The sequence below is a fragment of the Lontra canadensis genome, unplaced genomic scaffold (genome assembly GCF_010015895.1).
Source record: "Lontra canadensis isolate GAN:19392208 unplaced genomic scaffold, GSC_riverotter_1.0 scaffold59, whole genome shotgun sequence".
Lineage (NCBI taxonomy): Eukaryota > Metazoa > Chordata > Mammalia > Carnivora > Mustelidae > Lontra > Lontra canadensis.
The window spans coordinates 3293912-3314356 of NW_022631053.1; the positions used below are offsets into that span (position 1 = coordinate 3293912).

At 43.6% G+C, this 20445-nt stretch overlaps 1 protein-coding gene across 3 annotated transcripts in view; it reads right to left on the reverse strand.

The window, feature by feature from the left end:
- Positions 1–457: 457 nt before the first annotated feature.
- The window catches only part of SLC4A8 (solute carrier family 4 member 8), a 75225-nt gene continuing 55237 nt past the window's right edge, over positions 458–20445 (reverse strand). For 2 of the 3 annotated variants that reach the window (XM_032876753.1, XM_032876755.1), the window contains exons 20-25: positions 18931–18999; positions 17042–17215; positions 14323–14460; positions 9334–9425; positions 7184–7279; positions 458–5800 (exon numbers count right to left, since the gene is read on the reverse strand). In XM_032876753.1, the coding sequence (XP_032732644.1) occupies positions 5788–5800; positions 7184–7279; positions 9334–9425; positions 14323–14460; positions 17042–17215; positions 18931–18999 (582 nt within the window). In that variant the 3' untranslated portion in view covers positions 458–5787. The remainder of the gene's footprint in view (positions 5801–7183; positions 7280–9333; positions 9426–14322; positions 14461–17041; positions 17216–18930; positions 19000–20445) is intronic. The other variant, XM_032876754.1, reaches the window with a different exon arrangement.

The following is a 20445-nucleotide window of genomic DNA, read 5'->3' on the forward strand; positions in this document are numbered from 1 at the left end:
TTCTAGATTTTTTTTTTTTTTTGAGGGAGGAGTAACTTTTTTTTAAGTTTATTTTTAAGTCATCTCTACATCCAGCATGGGGCTTGAACTCATGACCCTGAGATGAAGAGTCACATGCTCTCCCAACTGAGCCAGCCAGGGGCCCCTGAAATTTGGGCTTCTAGGCAGTAGAGAGTCCTTCAGTGTTAGCGATGGCTCTCAATAGTCTGGTTGTATCTCCAAAATGGGCTCTTTTCCTGCTGTCCTGCACCCCCACCCAGACAGACATCTATGCAGTCCCTCTCTTTGGCAAGGACTGTGCAGCGCAGCACACGTGCCCCTCTCAGGACAAGCCCAGCGGACAGCCCACTCCTCCTCCCAACTGTCTTCATGACTCCTCTTCACTCTTCGTCCACGTTCTGAAACTGATCCACATTGGCTCGGCCCCTTGGTTCAGGCTCAAAAAATACCACAGGTGTGAACAGTTTACACAGACTTTATTTGTCCCCCTTGAGCACAGGAAGGTCTGGGCAGGCAGAGGCACCGCAGTCACCTCCCCTGGTTCGCAGACGCGGACCGTGAGACTCGGTGGCAAGGGAGAGGGTCTTGTTCCTACGACAGATTGCTATGGGATTCTCACAACACGTTTGTTTTCGGTTCTATTTACACCGTGAAGTGTGGAGAGGGTACATTTCTTACACTAAAAATATATATTTTGGAATCTCTAAAACAAAAATATCTCTATCTCTACATGAGACCTACTAGAAAGAAGAACATAGAAAACCAGGGAAATGTACCAGCACCTCAAGCTGCCCCCTTCTGTGGGAAGGTGCTCTGCTCTCCACCTGACGCCTTTAGCTTCGGGCAGCCATAGCTCACCAATCACACAGACAGACACAGATCCACGTGAGGGAGGCTTATCATCTTGGAGGAGTGAATATGGGAGGAAGGAGTGGGGAGGAGGGTTTTGGCCTCTTTTGCAAAAGGAGTAATTGCACATTCAGTTTGGTACTTCTGTCTCCTACATTGTTGCGTGTGTGAGAACCTGCCCTCTGGCGTCAGTCGCGAACCTGCTAAGAGAAGCCCAAGATCTGCTGATGTCTGTGGGGCATGGAAGAGTGCCCTGAGGAGGGGGGGTCTGTCTCTCTCAGAAAATGTCAATGCTATCAGCTAGAAGAAAAAGTTCTGTGTTCTCTAATGCTGAAAGTGGGTTAGGCTTAAGAAAAATGCTATCTTTTCTTTTCAGAAGATCAGAAACCATTCCATTCCCTATGAGCACAGAATGTCCTAAAGGAATTATGCCTGTGGATGAATCATTCTGCTTTCTGACTTTTCCTGTTGAAGAGATCCACATAACGCTCCTTTTCCTTTCTCATGCTTCACGCGGGGAAATGGACCCTTCACACCTCTTTCGGTTATGAAAATTAGCCTCCTTTCCAGTAAAGAAGTGTTAACTGAGTCAACTGCCCATTCTCTACGATTAAGGTACGAGAACAAGGGCACCAAATCAAAAGAATCAAAAAGAACAGGTTTGATAGAAAAAGCACTTTGATTTGCTTTTGGGGTCTCTTTTCCTGTTGACCCTGAAATATGGATGAGCTTGGGACTTGAGAATCCTTAGTCCCTCACACCAAGTCAGGAATAATCACCAAAAAGTCCCCTTCCCAAGGAGCCCCAGAACCGTCCAGCCTCCTCACCCCTCTCACCACCCCTGACTGGTGGTGATTTTGAGGACCCCTGATCAAGAACAGTCAGTTCTCCAAGGAGAACGTGAAAGGCCAGGCAGAAAGGAGAAGAAAGACTGCCGGAGGAAGCTGAGTCAGTAAAAGGGGCGGAACTTGGAGGAGGTCTCATTTGGCCAGTCAGGGCCCCGCAGGAAGGATTTTTACGTCATACAGGTCTGACAGCTGCAACCCAAAGAAAGTCAGGAAGGCTGAGAACATTCAATGCAGGGTTCCTGAATGTCCTGCCAGGATGTGGCTTGGAAACCTGAGAAGTCTGAAGAAAATGCAATGACAAATAGAAAGATTGCTTTAAAGTCCTAGGAGGAGGTGCAAATACTGTTGCAGAAGAAGACATTTAGAGAAGCTGATACAGTAGCAGAGAGAACAGAGTGGATGGGACTTCTGATGCCAATTAAAAGGAAAGCAGGAGCCCAGGGGTCACACCTTCTCCTATGCCTCAGGAAAACGTAGAGACTCAGGACATGGACAGTGAAGTCGATAGAGAAGATGCAGGGAGAACTGCTGATTCCTCCACTAAGAGGGAAGTCTAGAGATATGAGTAAGTCGAAAATTAAGTAAAAGTGGGAATTATCTTCTTTGGATGACCAGAAAGCACAGATTCCTAAAATCAGAGACCTCTTGAAAGTCACAGTTGTCATAGCCTGAGATGTCAGCCCCGCCTGAGACTTTTGAGCATTTACCAGATTTTTATCAAACATTTATGACTAGTTTAAAAGCCAGTTGCATCCCAAACAAAGAGAAAGAACAACTATTCATGTCATCTTTTGGAATAAATGGTTCCTTACTTCTCTATTCCAAAGGCAAATTTCTATCACTAAGGAGGTGCAGACAGGAGCCGTACACGTAAAGACCAGATCTCCTGATAATCCCATCATCAGAAGTTGGAAATCACATATCGTCACAAAGGGCTAGTCTGGGTTTTACGCAACTGAACAGATCTGGCAAGTTCATGGTATACCGCTGGTCACCCCTTCTCTCTGGACCAACCCTTTCCCTCAAAGTCATGAGCTAGAAGTAACCCAACCACCCCACAACGCCCACTCTTACCACTAGAACCAAGTTTTCACCTACTATCACTTTCTTAACCCCCTGGCCTCCTTCCCTTCCTACCTTGACGCAACCAGCCCGTCAGGGCACTGGCCTGCCAACATTCCCGCAATCTCTACCCCTAAGTCAGTTTCTTCTTAACATTGAGTTTAAACACCTTTTCCTATAGACTAATCTGCCTATATTTGTCGTCAAGCTATTCTTAACAGAGAACTCTGAGAAACCCTAGTTAGGAGAACGATGGTATTTTTTAATATCCCCCCAGCTTAGGTACACAAAGCTATTTAATAGCAGCAAGGACATCTATGGACACACTTGCATTTGTCGATGATCATACATGCACACACACACACACACACACACACACACACATACTCACCTCCACTCGCAGTTCCCTACCCCAAACACTGCCCAGCTTGCCTCTGACACCATGGCCACCAGCCGTGAGCGAGGAAGCATTCGGGTAGGACTGGGGTTGAGCATTTGGTGGGAGTTGGTAAAAGAGAGACAAGAAGAGTAGGGAATGGTTTCCACCACTGAGATGCAGCAGAAACGAGGCTTGCTATTGTTTGAGAAAAGACATAATGGCCTTAACGGATTGGCACGGGCTTCCAAAGTAAATAACATTCCTAAGGCGCAGGAACCTGGAGGGTCTGGTTCTGGAAGGTCCAGATATACACACGTGGTCCAGTGATTGGCTGCACACAGTTAACAAAGACAGGTTTTCTGTTCTCGAGAGGCCTAGCGTATGTAAGGCATCAGGAGACACCGATCATTAGGAGATTTTTCTGAGCGATATTGTCACCTAACTTGTTGTATGATAGGCTTTTCTGCGCCACATTCCTCACAGCTGTGCTGAGGCTCAGGGAACAGGAGAAGCAGTCACCAACCTGCCTCCGCAGGGGTGGCCAGAAATGATAGGAGGGGCAGGTTGGAGGAGGAAAGCAGGAGTGCTCTCAGGGAACAAGGAAGACGAAGAAAGAGGCAAGCTCAAGGAAGCAGCTGAAGAGAGACAGGGCAAGTCAGCAGGAAAGCTTTTCCCACTGACAGGTTGCCTTTTGATTTTTCTACATTAGGTAGGTAAATGGGTACAATCATTACATTTCGCCCAAAGTGATAAAATGTGAAGCTTTGGCTCGCAGAGATTTTAATGCCCATATAGTTCAAAGATGCGTGCCTGTTCCTGTCTGCACCATATAAAGGGAAGCCAAGGCAATCCCTGAAACAGCCTTGTGAGCAGAAATCAGGCAAGCCAGGAACAATACCACAATTTCAAGTGATGTGGTTTTAACGTTTGAAAGCAACATGGCGCCCAGCCCACAGGCAGCGGCTACGCCGCGCATACCTGCCTGTTTACAGCCGGCATCCGTTCTGAGTGGTTGGCGTCCGTCCCGTGCCAGCCATTCAGTAGTCTGACAACCGTCTGCGTATTGAAATAGGCATGGTTCTGGGGGATGGGGCGATGTTAAAGAAATGCAGGATTCCTTCAATTTCCAAGGACTTCAGAGTAAGACTAGACTACACTGATGTATTTTAAGAGTCGAAGGAATGCAAAATTCCACAAAGTTTTGTCACCAACTCTTCACCTACAAAAGGAGAGCAACCCGTAGGAACATACCACTGCACAAAGATTTTCCAGGATGGAAAACTGATGTGATCGAATTCCCTGGGTACCAACACGCTGACTTGCCACGTTCTGCGCACAAAAGAAAGAAAGACCTAGACACACTGGAGACCAAACCCTTGATATTAATCACATTAGAGAAGAGAAAAAACTATAAATATAGTTTTCAACTAAATACCAAAATTAATTTCACCACTTACGGTTCATTTCTCAGTGTGGCTTTTTACATCTGAGAGCCAAAACGCTTGTCAATCAAAAATTCACAATGATGAAGAAACCACCCGGTTGAAGGTGGTTTGGGTCCATTGAGTTGAGGATGGTTCACTACTAAGGCAGCTGAGGAGACATTACGTAAGCATTTGGATCTCTCCTGGAGTAGAATCAGAATGTATCCTTAAGAGACAGCAGCAAAATATGGATGTTTCCACAACATGTCCAATAAAAACACTGTATCTCCCTTTCTACTCACAAACAACTATTATCGAACCTTTCTCAGATGTCTAGAAAGCAGACACTAGGACAAATCTTCGGGCTAGGAAGCCCTTCCTGGTGTCTAAACCAACTCCTTCTGGAACTACTGAAGCTCATTCTCTTAGTCCATCCTCAATGAAACCAAGAGAAGCTGCTTGTCCTCGCTTATCATTACTGATCTTCCCCCGAGCTTTCTCCTGTCTGAGCTAAACAACTCCAGTGTCCCTCATGGCCCTGTCATCACCCACGGTTCTTGCCGAGTTATGCAGGCTGCTGCTAGGAAGCGACACAGACATGTCTGGGGCAGAGGCATCTTCTGGCCGCGGTGGTGGGCCCTGCCGATGCCCAGGTCACTGACCCTCCTAGTGGTGGACATCCCTGACAGCCTCTGGGGCTGACCAGCCTCCCCCAGAGGAGGCATCAAACAAAGGCCCAGGACTGCCTCGGAGCCTACAGAATCTACGGGACTGGAGAGCCTTCCCTTTTCTCTCTGCTCTCCTCTGACTCCCCGGCCCCATCCTTCAGGAAGAGGGAGCTCATCGAAGGAATCCTCAGGGGCAGGGTGGATCCATATGGCTCTGCAAGCCAGCAGAGAGTTTCAGAGAAAATGTCTGGCAGATGGGAAGCTGGGTCTTCACGGGTGGCAGTTCTGAAGAGAAAGAGAAAGGAAGAAGAGAAGTACCAGCAAGAGGTGGTCTTCTGCTTCCCCGTTCACATGTGGTGATGGGCTGCTGGTATGGGGATGGCTGGCTGCCCTCCAACGCACAGCACGGGTAACTGAATGCTTCAGCATGGCTTTGATGTGATGGTGGACAGGGCCAGACTTGGTCTTGCTTCTTCTGAGAGACTCACCATCTTCTCTGTAAGCAGAACTTCCCTGAGGCACCTCACAGCCCAAAGCTTCCTTCCCAGCAAAGACTTTCAGTTGAAGAGACTGAATAAAAGTGTTACAATTAGACAAAAAGGGAACACATGATTCATTCCTGCTTTTAACACAATACTTTGAAGATGTCACCACAATTTGGATCTGGCTGTATTTTAAGTTCATTTACAAGCAGACTAGTTCTCGACTAAAAATAACCACGTGCGTTATACATTTCGACAGCTGCCTGGATTTTCCTCTGAAGGAAACAAGATTCTATATTTCACTCACATTCAGCACAGATTTATTTTAACCCATTCGATGCAGAAACAGCCCACCACTACCACCCCCTGGTGACTTTTCAAAGTACGTTAGCTCCTCCTCAGAACACTCGTTTGAGTGAGGCAGTCAGTCATTATTATCCCCATTTTAATGCTGAATAAACTGAGTCCCAGAAACAACGGCCTGCCGGTCTATACAAGGAATAAATGGCTAGACCACGTACCCTAATTCCTAGCCTACTGCTTTTTTTTCCTTGACTAGATAAGTTGCCTTTAGTATAGACCTAAGATTTTGCTTTTAGTTTCCTGACTTCTTAAATTAAAGTGGTGTTTGGACTAAATTATTCAAGTAATTTGGGTGCATAGCCTACCTCCATGAAGGCAAAGATGCCTCAAGTCCTTCCATTCTCTTCAGTAACCTGATGAAAATTGATCTATCTATTGGCAAATGATATACAGAATTTCGTTTCTCAAATAAGAAAACTGTGATAATATTTCAAAACCTCGTCTTCGCAATAATTCTCATTATGGAACGAGTTAAATGTCTGTATCAATACTATTGACACTCTCTGTACATTTTAGCCATTTTCCAGTTTGCACACTTCCAGTAACCAGGGAGATTTTGAAATGGGAACTTTTAATGGTTATTTCTTTTCTTTTCTTTTCTTTTTTTTCTTTTTTTTGAAAGAGAGAGTACATGCACAAGCTGGGGGACGGGCAGAGGGAGAGGGAGAGAGAGAGAATCCTCCACAGGTTCTCCGGGCTGTGCGGAGCTGACCTCACCACGCTGAGCTCATGACCTGAGCTGAAATCTAGAGTCGGAAGGTTAGCTTTAACGACTGAGCCACCCAGGTTCCCCTGAAATGGGGACTTTTAGAAAGAGGATTAAGGTGACTAAATAGATAAAGCAAATTTACATTCCCCAGATAATCCCATCCTGACTTTGGGGCTGTGTAAATGGGCAGCTCCAGACAGCACATCTGTTCAAATAGTTAGAAAACCTGTTTTCCTTTTCTTAGGCTTCTAGCAAGTCTCATGGGGTTAGCAACAGTCCCGGAAGTGATATTTTTTAGACAATTCAATTTTGCAACTATGATATATTTTCATTTTCAACATGATTGCTATTTTCAAAAGCCAGAAATAAATAAAAATCAGCAATTACAGTCTTCTTTACCTCTTTTCCTTTGTATTGCCAGAGTTCATACTGAGAGCTTTCCAGACCGTGGTTTTCGGCATCTCATCAGATATATTAATCTCAGAGGGGTCACATCTGAAATCAATGATCAGGACAGTAAATGGAGGACATACAAATATAAGACACATCTCCGCCTGTAATGATCACCAGGCCACTGGATGGGAGAGAGTCAGTGTGAGGGACCTCAGCTGACAGCTCTCGGCAGTGCCAGGAGCCAGGTGGTTGGAGTGTAGCGAGGCAAGGTGGCCCATGAGGGGCAGCTGAGGATGGGGCTGGGGTGCCAAGTGCAGGCAGCTCTGCCCCCACAATGGTGCCCCTTCAAAGACCCCTCTGCGGGTGCTGGTGACAGCTTACGGAGCTACTACCTACTGAGTGTTCCCGGGTGCCAGGTTCACCATGTGCTCACCAGGCTCACCAGGCATAGTGCTCATAAGCATTCTTCATGTGTTTTCTCACTTACATGGCCAAATGGTTTCCATTTGTAGTTTACAAAGAATGCTTACAATCTATTATCTTGACTACCAAATCAGAGGTTATTCACATCCTCATTTTGAAAGGGCAGAACCCAAGGCTCCCAGAGCTAAGTGACCACCAAGGTCAAACGTCAGTAAGTGGAGAGTCAAGGCTTTGAATCCAGTCCTTGGTTGGTGTCCTAGCACCCCAGAGGACTGGGAAATTTTCTACCAGCCAGACAGTCTCATTTTAAAAGGCCAGAAAAGGAGGCAGCATCCCAGTAGAAAGGGAACATTGCTCCTACTTTGCTGCCAGAGAATTCAAAGTCTACGGCTACTTCCTTGACAACTTGTAGACAGCTTATTAAGGTCCAAAGATTCCATTTCTTGGGGTCGGTCACACATAAAAAGTCAAACTCATAGGAACAGAGGCTGGGGGGGTGGGGGAAAAGGGGAGATGGGGATCAAAGGTTACAAACTTGTACTTGTAAGATGAATAAGTTCTCAAGATGTATAGATAGCATGACCACAGCTAACAGTAATATATTGTACACTTTAAGTCTGCTAAGAAAGTAGATCTCAAGTGTTCTCACCACACAAAAAAAGAACAGTAGCTATAGGAGGTAACGAATATGGTATTAGTTTGACTGTAACCATCATCTCACAATGTGTACCTATATTCCAAACATCACATTGTGCACCTTAAGTATATATTTTTATTTGTCAAAATAAATAAGTCTAGTTTTTTAAAATACCAAAGATGTCCATTTCCCCCTCAGTATAAACCACTATCGATTCAATGATTTGGCAATAATTATCCAGGATCTAGATGATCCAGACCCCCTCTCTCTTCCTTTTCTCCCCCGTCTCAGCCTCTGGGCTTCTTTCAGCTTATGTGTACTTCTTCCACAATGGAAACAAAATGCCGGGACTGAAGCCACAAATGGACCAATTCAGCGTCCTGTGATCTGTGGTGAGCAGTAACTTTGCTGGAGGTGGCCATGATCAGTGGCAGAAGTAAGGAATTTGGGGAACCCAAGTTCAGTTCTCCCTTGGCTCCTAGGACCCCAGATGCCATGAATCAAACTGGAGGGTCTGCCTCGTCCCTTCCCCAAAGTCTGGCCCAAGCATGTGAATTCCACGCCCCCAAGCTGAGGACCCTCTGGAAACAAAGGCCATATCCTAGTCATCTCTGGAAAATGGCAGAGAAAGGAGAGGGAGCGCTGACCTGAAGAATACAAAGATGAGGGCCTGACTCTTAAACTTCCTACTTAGCAGCGTTGTGACCTTGGGCAAATTACCTAAAACCCTCCAAGCCTCAGTTTCCTCATTGTACAAACATGGATAATGAGATTTATATCAGAGAGTTATTGTAAACATTAAAGGAGACTACTTAAATCAAGCTTCTAACACCTTCCTAGCACGGAGAAGGCGCTCAGTACATAGGCTGCCTTACCTCCGTTCTTGTGATTCCTGGCACCTGGTGCGGTGCCTGGCTCATAGCAGGTGCTCAGGAAACCATGGGAGGTAAAGGTATTTTCCCAGATTGGAGCTGGAAGGCTGAATGTTAGCTCTTCGTGCCAGCAGCTGTGTTTGTGACCACCCCCCACCACAACGCCACATGTTTACAGAATAAGCAAAACAGTAATCTCCCTGGTGTGCAAGGAGTTCTTTTACCTGAAGCTGCTGTTCTTTCCAGGACTACTTAGTAATTTCCTGCTCTCCAAGGGAAACTTGTCTCCCCCCATTTCTAACATTTTCTCAGCCTCCTGCAAGAGAAGAAGACATTATTCTATGTTAGACCATGTAAAACCATGAGTCTACACCACCCATATTTCTCTCCCCACAATTTCTACCTAATTCCTCTCACATTTATTTTGAAAGAGTGCACTTATGTTCTTGCATAGATTTGGCTCATCGCCAAAAAAGACAACCAGATCTTTGTATCTACGGGATAGTATTTTTTTTTTTTAAAGAAAGAAAATGAATCTGAATAAACTTCTAGAGCCAACTACCAATTTACTAGAAATATAGAGGACAGAAGAACATGTTGTTAAGTGACACCAAGGGACACAGTAAAATCTAAATGGTGGAAAATCCTACAGGTCACAGACTTAGTTTCTTCAAGACCCAGACTCAGGGTCCTGGGATCAAGCCCTGCATCAGGCTGTCTCCTGAGCAGAGAGCCTGCTTCCTCCTTTCTCTCTCTGCCTGCCTCTCTGCCTACTTGTGATCTATCAAATAAACAAATAAAAAATCTTTAAAAAAAAAAAAAAAGAAACCTATCAACCATTGTAATATATAGGTCTTACTTGGATCCTGATTCAAACAAACAGATTGTTAAAAAATAATAATTATAATAAGGCAATCGGGACGCCTGGGTGGCTCAGTGGGTTAAAGCCTCTGCCTTCGGCTCGGGTCATGATTCCAGGGTCCTGGGATCGAGTCCCGCATCCGGCTCTCTGCTCAGCAGGGAGCCTGCTTCCTCCTCTCTCTCTCTCTCTCTCTCTCTCTGCCTGCCTCTCTGCCTACTTGTGATCTCTGTCAATAAATTAAAAAAATAATAATAATAATAATAAGGCAATCAAGGAAATAAGAATACTGACTATTCTTTCTACATTTGGATATGTTTGAATACTTCATAACAAAATGTTTTTTAAAAAGAAAATCCTCTCAAGTTAAAGAAAATAATTACAGAGAAAAAGAGTATGTACAAAGATGTTTAAAGTAGTATATTAGTAATAAATCCTAAAACAACTATAAATTTTAAAAAAGGAAGAAAGTTTAAATTAATTATGAGAAAATACTATAGAATATTATGCAGTCATTAAAACAATAAATGTGGGGCGCCTGGGTGGCTCAGTTGGTTAAGCAACTGCCTTCGGCTCAGGTCATGGTCCCAGAGCCCTGGGATCGAGTCCCACATCGGGCTCCCAGCTCCATGGGGAGTCTGCTTCTCCTCTGACCTCCCCTCTCATGCTCTCTCTCACTCAAAATAAACAAATAAAAAAAAAACAAACAAAAAAAACAAAACAAAAAAAAAACAATAAATGTGATTTTTTTATTATATAGACATATAGAAATACAAAAGTGTCTTATGAAATCAAGTTGAGGGGGGAAATCAGAAAAAAAATACCTGCCCCTCAAATAAACAATTACTACACTTGTACAAAAACTATGTTAGGGACTTAAAGAGAACATAAAGTAATGAACATAAATATTGGATGCTGATATGAAATTTTGGGGTGAAGTCTTCATTATTTTTCTTTCCTTTAGACTTCAAAATAACTTTATAAAGTAAAACATGTATTCACAAATACATGTTTACTTGAGAAATTCTGGAAAATAAGGAGTATGTTTACCAAAATTAACACCCCCAAATTAACATCCAAAATAGATGCTTTGATTCACCCCCCCGCAAAACTGCTTACTGAACAGCACAACTACTCATCCAGTTGTTCCCTCCAAAAATCTAAGACTCATCCTTGATTCCTCTCTTTCACCCACGCCCACTCTGCATTAGCAAAACCTGTCTGCTTGCTCTTCAGAGGAAGTCTCCGATCCTCTCCCTTAGCCTCAACCTCCTCCACCTCTTGCCTAAACCATCGCCACAGACTGCTGATTAGTCTCTTGCCACCTCTCTCCCTTCCAGGCTCTCTGGCTTTCTCATGTTCTTTAACCACACCAAGCTCATTTCTGCTTCAAAACCTTGGCGCTTGCTGTGCCCCAGGCCTAGAATGTTCCTACTCCCAGATAGTCTCATGACTTGCCCTCACTTTATCCAGATTTCGGATGAGATGTCTCCTTCCAGTCATCCCTGGATCACCCTAAATAAAGTAACTCCCTCACGCCTTGTGTCCTTCTTCAAACATATCACTACCTAAAATTTTATATAAATCAGTAAATAAATGTATGTATGTATGTATGTATGTATGTACATACGTACAGGCATACCTTGGAGACATTACGGGTTTGGTTCCAGACTATCACAATAAAGCAAGTCAAATGAATTTTTTGGCTTCCTAGTGCATATCAAAGTTCTGTTTAGTGTCTAAAAGAACATTAGATTTAAAAACAATGTACATGCCTTAATTAAAACATGCCTTATGGCTAGAAAATGCTATCACCTGAGCTTTCAATGAATCATAAACTCTAATCACAAATCACCGTAACAAATAATAATGAAAAAGCTTGAAATATTGCCAGAGTTGCCAAAGGATGACACAGAGACACAAAGAAAGCCAGTGCTGCTGGGAAAATGGTGCTGACAGATTCACTTGACACAGGGTTGCCACAAATCTTCACTTTGCAAAGAACATAATATTTATGAAGTACAATAAAGGGAAGCACAATCAAATGAGCTATGCTTCTGTGTGCATTCACACACATGCACGTATGTATACATGATTTTTAAATTTTGTTTATAGAGTCTTTGGACACTTGAAAACTTTACATTTTATGTAGTGATTTCTATCAATCTCCTACTTAAAGTTTTCCTCCAATGCTTTTGTGCTTATAATTGTTAAAACTCATTTAATAATAGAAAAAAGACACACGTGACAGACTTAGAAGCCCAGAAATATGCCCAAGCATATATGGTTAACTAATATTTGACAAGGGAGCCAAGAATATTCAGTGGAGAAAGGATAGTCTCTTCAATAAATGTCGCTGGGAAAACTGGATATTCGCGAGCAAAAGAATGAAACCAGAACTCCATCTGACACCATTCACAAAAATCACCTCGAAATGTTATTAGACGTGAATGTAAAACCTGAAACACTGAAACTCTTAGAAGAAAATATAGGGAAAAAGTCCTTTGACATTGTTCTTGGCGATGATTTTGTGGATATGACACCAAAACCACAAGGAACAAAAGCAAAAATAAACAAGTGGGACGGTATCAAACTAAAAAGCTTCTGCACAGCAAAAGAAATGAGCAACAAAACGAAAAGGGAAACTATGGAATGGGAGGAAATATCTGTAAGCCACATCTCTGGTAAGTAGTTAATATCCAAAATATATAAGGGATCCATATAACTCAACAGCAATCACCATCATCCAATTTCAAAACAGCCATTTTTCCAAAGAAGATATACAAATGGCTGGAAGGTACATGAAAAGGTGTTCAACATCACTAATAATTAGTGAAATTTAAATCAAAACCACAATGAGATAACATCCCACACCTATCAGAGTGGCTATTACCAAAAAGAGAAGAGGTAAGTGCTGGCAAGAATGCAGAGAAAAGGGGAACCCTGTTGTACTCTTGGTGGGAATGCAAATTGGTGCAGCCACTCTGGAAAACAACATGGAGGCCTCAAAAAAGTTAAAAAACAGAACTACCGTATGATCCAGCCATTGCACTATACGGGCATATATCCAAAGGAAAGTGAAATTACCATCTCAAAGAGCTCTCCACACCCCCGTGCTCACTGCAGCAGTAGTTACAATAGCCAAGACATGGAAACAACCTAAGAGTCCATCAGGTGATGAATGGACAAAGAAAAGGTAATATATATTGTGTGTTTATATATACACAATTGAATTGAATTGAATATCATGTGGCCATAAAAAAGAAGGAAACCTTGCCATTTGCAACAACATGAATGAAACTTGAAGACATTAAGCTAAGAGAAATAAGTCAGAGAAAGATAAATACTATATGATTTCACTTATTTGTGGAACCTAAGAAATATCTGAAGTTCTAGAATTGAGAGAACAGATTGGTTGTTGCTGGGGGTGGGGGAAATGGGTGAAGGTGGTCAAAGGATACAAACTTACAGTTATAAGATAAATAAATTCTGGGGACGTAACGTTCAGCATGATGACTATAGTTAACAATGTACTGTGTATTTGAAAGTTGCTGAGAGAGTAATTTCTAAAATTCTCATCACAAAAAAAAATGTGACTATGTGAGGTGATGAATGTGTTAACGAACCTTATTGTGATCATTTCACAATATATACATATAGCGAATCATTATGTCATACACAGTGTTATATAGGTCAATTATATCTCAACAGAGCTGGGAAAAAATAATACAAGATTTTTAAAAATTCAAGATATTAAGGAAAAGTGTCATTTAAAATATATTTCAAAGGATACTATTTCAGGCACTAACTGTATTTGGAAACACTTTCCGGCTCATTCATTTCTTGGTCTGGTATTTTCATTTTGTTACACATCCATTCTTGGCACGCATAGACCATTGATTGAGCGTCCATTGTGCGGACAGCAGATGCTAAGTGCTGAGGGAAATGAGGAAGGACAGAAAGTCCTGTGCAAGTTATCTTTGCATGGTGCCAACCTCGACACCATCTGCAATTAGGTACATAACAAATGATAGGTTTTGTATGGTTGTCAAATTAGGCCTTTTGGGAGAACACGAACCATGAGATCTGATAATAAGAGCAGACTCTATGTTCATATTCTAAGTAGACTGTAGACAAACAAAGGGAAAAAACCTGATTATTGGGACCAAAAATGAAGGACAGATAGGGACAAGAATCCTTCATCTATTCTCAGCTAAGAACACCTTTGGAGTAATCTTCCCAACTCCTGAATACAACCCTTGGGATTCCTGACATGCTGACTTCTCCTGTGGCCCTTCCTATGTTCTGTAACTTGAGGCTGCCCGAAGTGTACAGTTGGTGCAAGAACCATGACCTCTTCCTCCTTGGCCTTCTTTTTGGCATCATCCAACTTCTTCTTTTTACTTTCAGGCATGAGATCATCTAACCAGCTCAGCTCTCGTTTAGAGAAACAGAGATCCATGACTTTCCTGACAAAGACCAACGCCAATACCTGAAGAAAAATAAAGAAAGGGAATTAAAGGAGTTCATTTCCTTCCTAGAGTTAAACACTAGGACATTTCAAGGAAAAGCAAATGCATAGTAATCATAATAGTCGCCTAGTATGGAGTGCCTTCTCTGTATCAGATACCAAGGAGAGGGCTTTCTGTATAGCATTTTATGTAACTATCGTCATAACAGCTCTACAACTTGGAGAGCAACCGATTTAATTCCTTCATTGAAAAGAGACACCGCTCATCCTCAGAGGGCCCAGAGTTGCCTTTCCCTGTGGTGGGACCAGCAGGAAGGGCTGCAGGGCAGTCCCAGGGGAGAGAGCTTTTGCCAGAGCCCAGCTATGGCAAGACCAGGCACGCCCAGCCCAAGCACACCTCACCATGGCAGGAAGCACTTTGAAGGACCATCAGAATCCCCCTGATCCTTCGCCTTTACATTTCCCCACAAAATCCTTGCTATATGCCTGCGTCCTGAATCCCTAGTGTTTTGTGGTTCTGCCCCCTGGACTGGCCTGACACTCTTTTTGTAATTGACGAAACTGAGGCAGGGGGAGAGAAAGTAACTTGCCTAAAATCTGACAGCTAATTTCCTCATCTGTACATAGGATAGGATGCCTCAGCTGCTGCTCCACTTTTTTTCCCATAAAAGGCCATTTTTGCCAAAGGGGAATTAATAATAACCCAGAATGACCAGCTTGGAGTGACTGGTATTCAGCGGCTATGTCTGCTGGCTGGACAGCAATGAGGCAAATCAGGCTTATGTTCAACCACGTTTCTCCCTCATGTCCACAACTACTCTCTCAATAAATCCAAAATAATAGTATCCCTTCCAAGGGGTTGTCAGGCATTTGCTGTTAATTTAACCAGTCAACCCCCAAATATAACACCCAAATGCAGAAATCTACATGAACTCTGACAAAACTGAGAGATCTATCAGGAGGTACATGTGTAAGAGAGGAGGGGAGAAGAGCCCCCCCCACCCCCATTTTCCTCACCCTTGAATATTCTCCCAAAAAGTCCTGAAATAAGAACCAGACATTACCCTCACTGCCTTTTCTCCCTATAGGCCCACCCTTTGGGTCACTTTCAAATAGCCCATGGAATGTTCCGCAGCCTCGTGACCCAGGGTAAGCCAGAGAGGAGAAAGTAACAGGAGAAGATGAAATTGGGAGGATGTCCAGTGGCAAGAATTTCATCCTCGCCCTAGTGGCAGGCAGCAGCTCGTCATCTGCGGTACCACACACAGCTGAGCTTCCCTAGTCCCTTTTCCAAAGTCTCTGCTTCAGTTCAAGAGGGGTGAGGATGTCCCAGTCACTTCTCAGTGCTGGGCCAACTTTGTCCTCTCTCCCAGTGGCTGAAAACAGTGCATTTCCACCACTCCAAGCACTTCTGATTGCAATGAATTCTAAACCGGATCTCTGTTGCTCTGAAGTAACATGCAAATTATTGTGAACATGAAGAATGCTCTCCGTGTCAGAGTCATGAGACACAGAGAAAAGAAAGGAAGTTAGGAAGGGAGGGAGGGAGGGGAGGAGAGAGACAGACCGATAGACTTTAAAGTAAAGAGGCTAAGCCGCCTCACACGTGCACCCACACCTCAGGGTCCACAAATAACGCTGCTCCTACAAAAGCCGACCAGAAGACTCGCCACTGATAAGGGGTTAATATCCAGAATGATAGAGAACTCCTGAAACTCAACACCAACAACCAAAAACAAACAATCTGATTAAAAAATGGGCAAGGACTTGAACAGACAGGTCTTAAGATATACAGTCAATAAGCACATGAAAACAGGCTCAAGCTCACTAGTCATTAGGGAGATGCAAATCGAAACCACAAGCTTTACAAGCTTTAGGATGGCTGATCGCCAGAACACACAAACAAAACTAAAAGGCCCAAAGCAGAAAATAAGTGTTGCCAAAGATGTGGACCAATTGGAAACCCATGTACTTATAAAATCGCGCAGCCGTTCCTCAAAAAATTAAAAATGGAATCACCATATGATCCAGCAATCCACTTTTAGGTATACACCGCAAAGAACTGAAAGTGGAACACATTTATTTGTACAATTCATGTTTATGGCAGCTTTATTCACAATAGCCAAAAAGTGGGAGCAATCCAAGTGTGTACGAGCGAATGTACAGATAACAAAAAGCGGTACGTGTGTGTATATATATATAAAAACACACACACAGGAATATTATTCAGTCTTTCATAAGGACATTCTGACACATGTTACAACATAGATGAGCCTCTTGGAGACATTATGCTAATAAGTAAAATAAGCCAGATACAAAAACACAAATACTTCATGGTTCCACTCTCATGAGGCACCTGGAGTAGTCAAATTCATGGAGACCAAAATAGAATAGTGGTTGCCAGGGCCTAGGGGAGGGGCAGTCGGGAGTCCTTGTTTAATGGGTACAGAGTTTCAGTTTTGCAAGGTAAAATAGTTCTGGAAAGGTATGGTAGCAAGAGTTGTACCACAACACAAAGTGTACCCTTACAAAGTGGTTAAGATGATAAACTTTCTGTTATGTACATTTCATTGTACTTTTAAAAAATAAACCATAAACTCACCATCATCGGAAAGACAATGGCAGCTGGAGATGCCTTGATGACCCAGAGCAGGACGAGGCAGGTGAGCTGGATGAGGGTGAAGAGGTGCACCTTGCGCAGGGGCACGTGCCGAAGGTAGATGAAGTCCGGCTGGTGCTTTGCAGGCATCCCAAATAGCTTCAGACGATCAAAGAACTGGAAGGAGGGAAGTGGCATTTATTTTCAGGAGGTTTCTCTGGGTCAGAAGCCTTGTGAGGCCCATTCATGTCTCTTATATCACCTGCTCTGATGAGCAGCCAGTAAGTTACCTACTGTCTCCACTGGACAAAAATGGAAATTGAGTCTCAGACAAACACAAGTAATTTCCCTAAGGTTGTTATATGACAGAGGTAACATTTAAATCCATCTTTCTTTTCTTTTTTTTTTTTAAGATTTGTTTCTTTATTTGAGGGAGAGAGACAGAGAGAGTGAGCACAAGCAGGGGGAGCAACAGGCAGAGGGAGAAAGAGAAGCAGGTTCCCCACCGAGCAGGGAGTCCGCTGTGGGGCTGGATCCCAGGACCCAGGATCATGACCTGAGCTGAAAACAGCCACTTAACTGATTGAGCCACCCAGGTGCCCCTCTTTTCTTTTCTTTTTTTTAAAGATTTTTTTAAAGTAATCTCTGTATCCAACACGGCGCTCAAATTCATAACCCCAAGATCAAGAGTCACATGTTCTATCCACTGAGCCAGCCAGGTGCCCCTAAATCCATCTTTTCTAATTCTAGGTTCAAATTTCTTTCTTCTCTCTCACACTGGCTCCTGAGAGATCTTTCTCAGGGATTGTTGAGAACAAAACAAGCCAGTTCCACCTTTCTGCTTATTATCAAAACCTTATCTCTTACTTGTTCTTTGAAGAGTTTGGTGCTTTTCATTGATTATTTATAGTAAAAAGATAAAACTTCATGACATTGTGGATATAGAACAAATGACCATCCTTATATTATAAAAAGGAAAACAGGGGCGTCTGGGTGTCTCAGTCAGTTAAGTGTCTGCTTTAGGCTCAGGTCATGATCCCAGGGTCCTGGGATCAAACCCCCGAGTCAGGATTCCTGCTCAGCAGGAAGTCTGCTTCTCCCTGTCCCTCTGCCTCTCCCCGCCTGCTTGTGCTTTCTCTCTCTCATTCCCTCTCTCTCTGAAATAAATAAAATATTAATTAACTAATTAATTAAAAATAAATAAAAAGGAAAGCAGAATCCCAGAGGGATTCAATACCTGCCCAAGGTCACATTAAAACTCAGTGGGTAAGAGTGACCCCTAGATATTCATCTGGGGTGCCCACATGGTCTGTGGCACGCTCCTGATTTTCTGTGTTCAAAGGACTCAGAGGAATGAGTTGACAGATGGGCGAAGGCAGAGCACAACAGGAAGTAGTACCCGCTGACCTGGAGCAGCCCGCACTACAGCCAGTGTCGTCTGCCTCGCTCACACCGTAGCCTGGCGCGATAGCTAGTGTGATCCATGCATGGAAGCCTGCTATCTGTCTGCTACATAGCTAATGAAGGACTGGTACCATGACAGAAGCCGGGCCATCCCAAAAGTCTCTGTCCTCTCATGCCAGCTTGACTGTCCAAATGACTTACCCAGTGCCCAAAGAAACATGAGCAGACAGTAGGTGACCTACTGTCTCTACTGGACAAAAATGGAAACTGAGTCTCAGAGAAACACAGATAATTTCCCTAAGGTTGGTATGTGACAGAGGCAACATTTAAATCCAACATTTAAATCCTCAAATAGCTTTAAGAGGCAAGCTTAGGAAAGGGGTTCCCACAAGAACGGGTTCATGCACCCTTGGGGGATCCCTCCCTCTCTGGTCAGGATGGATGAGCTTGTGGTGTAAAGTCGTTGCCCAGGCCGAAGCATGCAATACCTGAATTCCTTGTAGGGAGGAAACTCCCATGTAGAGGAAAACTCCATAGAGTACTGGCATCGGGATAAACTGAGGACAAAAGGACCGAAAGACCAGAAATTAAATTAGCTATCATAAACTTGTAAATCTCCAAGAAGGAAACCGAGTCCCCCAACCACGGCATAAACACCTCATTAGCTCCTGATGCCTCTGGCATGATTTAGAAGGAGAAGCAAAATCAGAAGCTGACAATGATCAAATATCCTTTCATTCTGAGATGAAATGAGTACATGTAAGAGTAATCTGGTCCTCATTAAATCACAGGCCTCACATTTTACCCTTGTCTGGCTCTTCCTCCTCCATGGGGATGGGCAGACACACACACACACACACACACACACACACACACACACACACATCTTTTTACACTAATTACATAATCAATCATCTCAGGGATTTCGTGTGTTTTAACATGGACTAAAAAGTTTCCTTTCTGCTAACCAGAGACTTGAGGGCAGGAATGGGGAGGTATTGGGGAATGATTTGGGGAGAAAAATCAATATCATTCTATTGCACTTGAATATGCATACACACCTATCAGATCACATCCATCAATCTCGGCTATCTTCAGGACAACTCTATGAGGTAGGGAAATGAGGCCTGCAGAATTAAGGCAAGGGATGTCTTGTAGCTGAAGACTGAACTTGGCTTGCTTTTATTCTGAAGCTAAAGAAAATTTCCAAACATAATTCCTCTCAGAACTAGAAAATCCCCATTAGATTTTATGTTGTTTCAACTGTAGAGTGAGCAGACATCTCAGTTTGTTGCTAACCTTGCTTGTAGAACTACTGAATGGTGTCCTGAAAGAAGCCTCCTGAGACAGTTCTAGAAAGACCAGGCAATGCCCACCGCCATGCCTTCGTGGTTAGTTTCCTGGAGGAGCAGCAACCTGTGGGCTCCTCCAGATGATGGCTAGACCAGAGGAGGGAGTGGGGGCAGGGCTGGGGACAGAGAGTAGAAGTGGGGAGGGGGCGTGAGGAGAGGTGGACTGGGTGGAAAGTAAGGGGCCAGGAAGATGGTTCCAAGTCCTCTCCCATTTCTCTCAACTATCGCCCTTAAATAGCACTCACAGGGCAGGCTGGGGTGGCTGAAGAGTCACCAAAAAGAGGGGAAAAGGAGGCAAGGGAGCCTCATTTCCGGAATGCTCCGGAGTGTTTGGGACTTGGCAATACAGCCAGAGAACTTTCCTTTTCACCCCATTTTTCCAAAAGCAAGTCTTATACCCACAAAACTAAAAAAATTTTTTTCTCACATTCAAGGCATCTTCTGTCTTTCCAAAAATCCTCTTTAACCCCACATCCCACAGCAGCCACTGCCCATTTTCCGTCCCATTTAATATAAAAAAATCTCTTGAAAGAGCTGTCTGCCCGTGCTCTCTTTACTTCTCACCTCCTATTTGCTCTTCACTTCCCTGAAATTCAACTTCAGCCTTATCATTCCACTGAATCTGTCCTTGTCGAGGTACGTTAGGCCTCC